The 1,504-nt window shown below is 72.3% G+C and overlaps 1 protein-coding gene across 2 annotated transcripts in view; it reads right to left on the minus strand.

Moving 5' to 3' along the window:
* The window catches only part of LOC130584800 (serine/threonine-protein phosphatase 2A 55 kDa regulatory subunit B delta isoform), a 22,286-nt gene extending 21,021 nt beyond the window's left edge, over positions 1-1,265 (minus strand). The window contains exons 1-2 of one of the 2 annotated variants that reach the window (XM_057385003.1): positions 1,184-1,265; positions 148-240 (exon numbers count right to left, since the gene is read on the minus strand). In XM_057385003.1, the coding sequence (XP_057240986.1) occupies positions 148-240; positions 1,184-1,223 (133 nt within the window). In that variant the 5' untranslated portion in view covers positions 1,224-1,265. Of the gene's footprint in view, positions 1-147; positions 241-466; positions 603-1,183 lie in introns of those variants that run through there. The other variant, XM_057385004.1, reaches the window with a different exon arrangement.
* Positions 1,266-1,504: the final 239 nt, after the last annotated feature.

Here is a 1,504-nt window from a genome sequence, read left to right on the forward strand (position 1 = left end):
GAAGGCGCTGTGCCTGGTCTGTGATGCTCTACGGGTGGGAGCTCGCTTAGTCATGGCACACACCCCCCGGCACGGTCGGRGATGCTGCGGCGCTGCCCCCCGGCCGCCCGGGAAGCCTCAGCGGATCGGGGCTCCCCTCTCTCTCACCTTCCGCCACGTCCTCGTCGATCGCCCCCTTCACCTGCAAGAAGCACCACTGCACGTCGCTGCTGCCGCCGTCGCCTCCAGCTCTCGCCGCTCCTGCGGAGGGAGAAAGGGCGGTGAGAGAGGGAGGCAGAGAGGGGAACRCACGCCAAGCCCGGCCCGGACCCCCAAGGGCCGCCGGGGTCCCGCATCACCCACCGGTGCCGCCCGGCGCGGCCCGGCCTGCAGCCGGCTCCCACAGCCACACGGAGCCGAGGCGCGGCCCATCCCGGCGCCAACGCGGAGCCGAGCGCGGAGCCGAGCGCGGAGCGCGGACACCGACCTGCCATGGCGGGGGGAGCCGCGGGAGCGGGGCCGGGAGCGGGGCCGGGAGCGGGACGGAGCCGCCCGGAGCCGCGGGAGGGTTCGCGGTTTCAAAATGGCGCCCATTGCCGGGCGGCCCGGCCCTGACGTCACCGCCGGCTCCCCTCAGGGAGGGCGGGCCGGGAACGGGAACGGGAACGGGAACGGGCCGGGCAGGGAGCGGGGCGATGCCGGTACCGCCATCCCGGCACCGGCCGGTACTGTCCCGGCCTGGAGGGCAGCGGCAGCATGAGGAGGAGGAGGAAGGAATGGTGGTCTTGGTGGTGCCGCTGCGGAGGCGTTCCCCCGGCGGCAGCGGGGGCTCCACACGCGCCGCTCCAAACGCGGCTTCACGTGAAGGGACGGGGCGGGACTGCCACAGCGGGGAGATAACGCTGTGCCTCCCCATTCATTTCTACTCGCTCCCCGAAGAGTTAATTGTGATGAGGAAAAGAAAAAAAAAAAAGAACGTGCCAGAGCCGGCGTGAGGGGAGGGCGGGCAGCGGAGGCTGGCGGGGGTCAGCGGCACTCTGGGGCAGATTTCTCACAGAATCACCGAGTTCCTGAGGTTGGAAAAGCCCTCCGGGATCACCGAGTCCCRGCAGTGCCCGATCCCCACGTTACCCCAGCCCCGAGCACCGAGTGCCGCGCGCAGGCCTTGCTTGCTCGGCTCCAGCAGTGGCGATTCCAAACCCACCTTGGCGGTCCTTGCCAGAGCCTGCGCACCCTTTCAGCATTTTCGGAGATGTTCCCTGACCCGCTCCTGRCACAGGCCGAGGCCGTGCCGCGGCCCCTGGCTGCAGGCGGGGCAGGAGCGGCCGGCCCGGCTCGCGGGGCTGCGGGAGGCGGCTCGGGGGATGGAGGCGGCTCGGGGATGGAGCCGCGAGCCGGGCCCGTGTCCGTGCGCCTGTACCGGGCCCGTGTCTGTGCGGCTGTACCGGGCCCGTGTCCGTGCGGCTGTACCGGGCCCGTGCCCTGCAGCGGTGCTCTCTGGGGGCGCCGGGCCCGCGCGCTGGGG

The sequence above is a fragment of the Malurus melanocephalus genome, unplaced genomic scaffold (genome assembly GCF_030028575.1).
Source record: "Malurus melanocephalus ecotype Western Australia unplaced genomic scaffold, MMel_1.1 scaffold_770, whole genome shotgun sequence".
NCBI lineage: Eukaryota > Metazoa > Chordata > Aves > Passeriformes > Maluridae > Malurus > Malurus melanocephalus.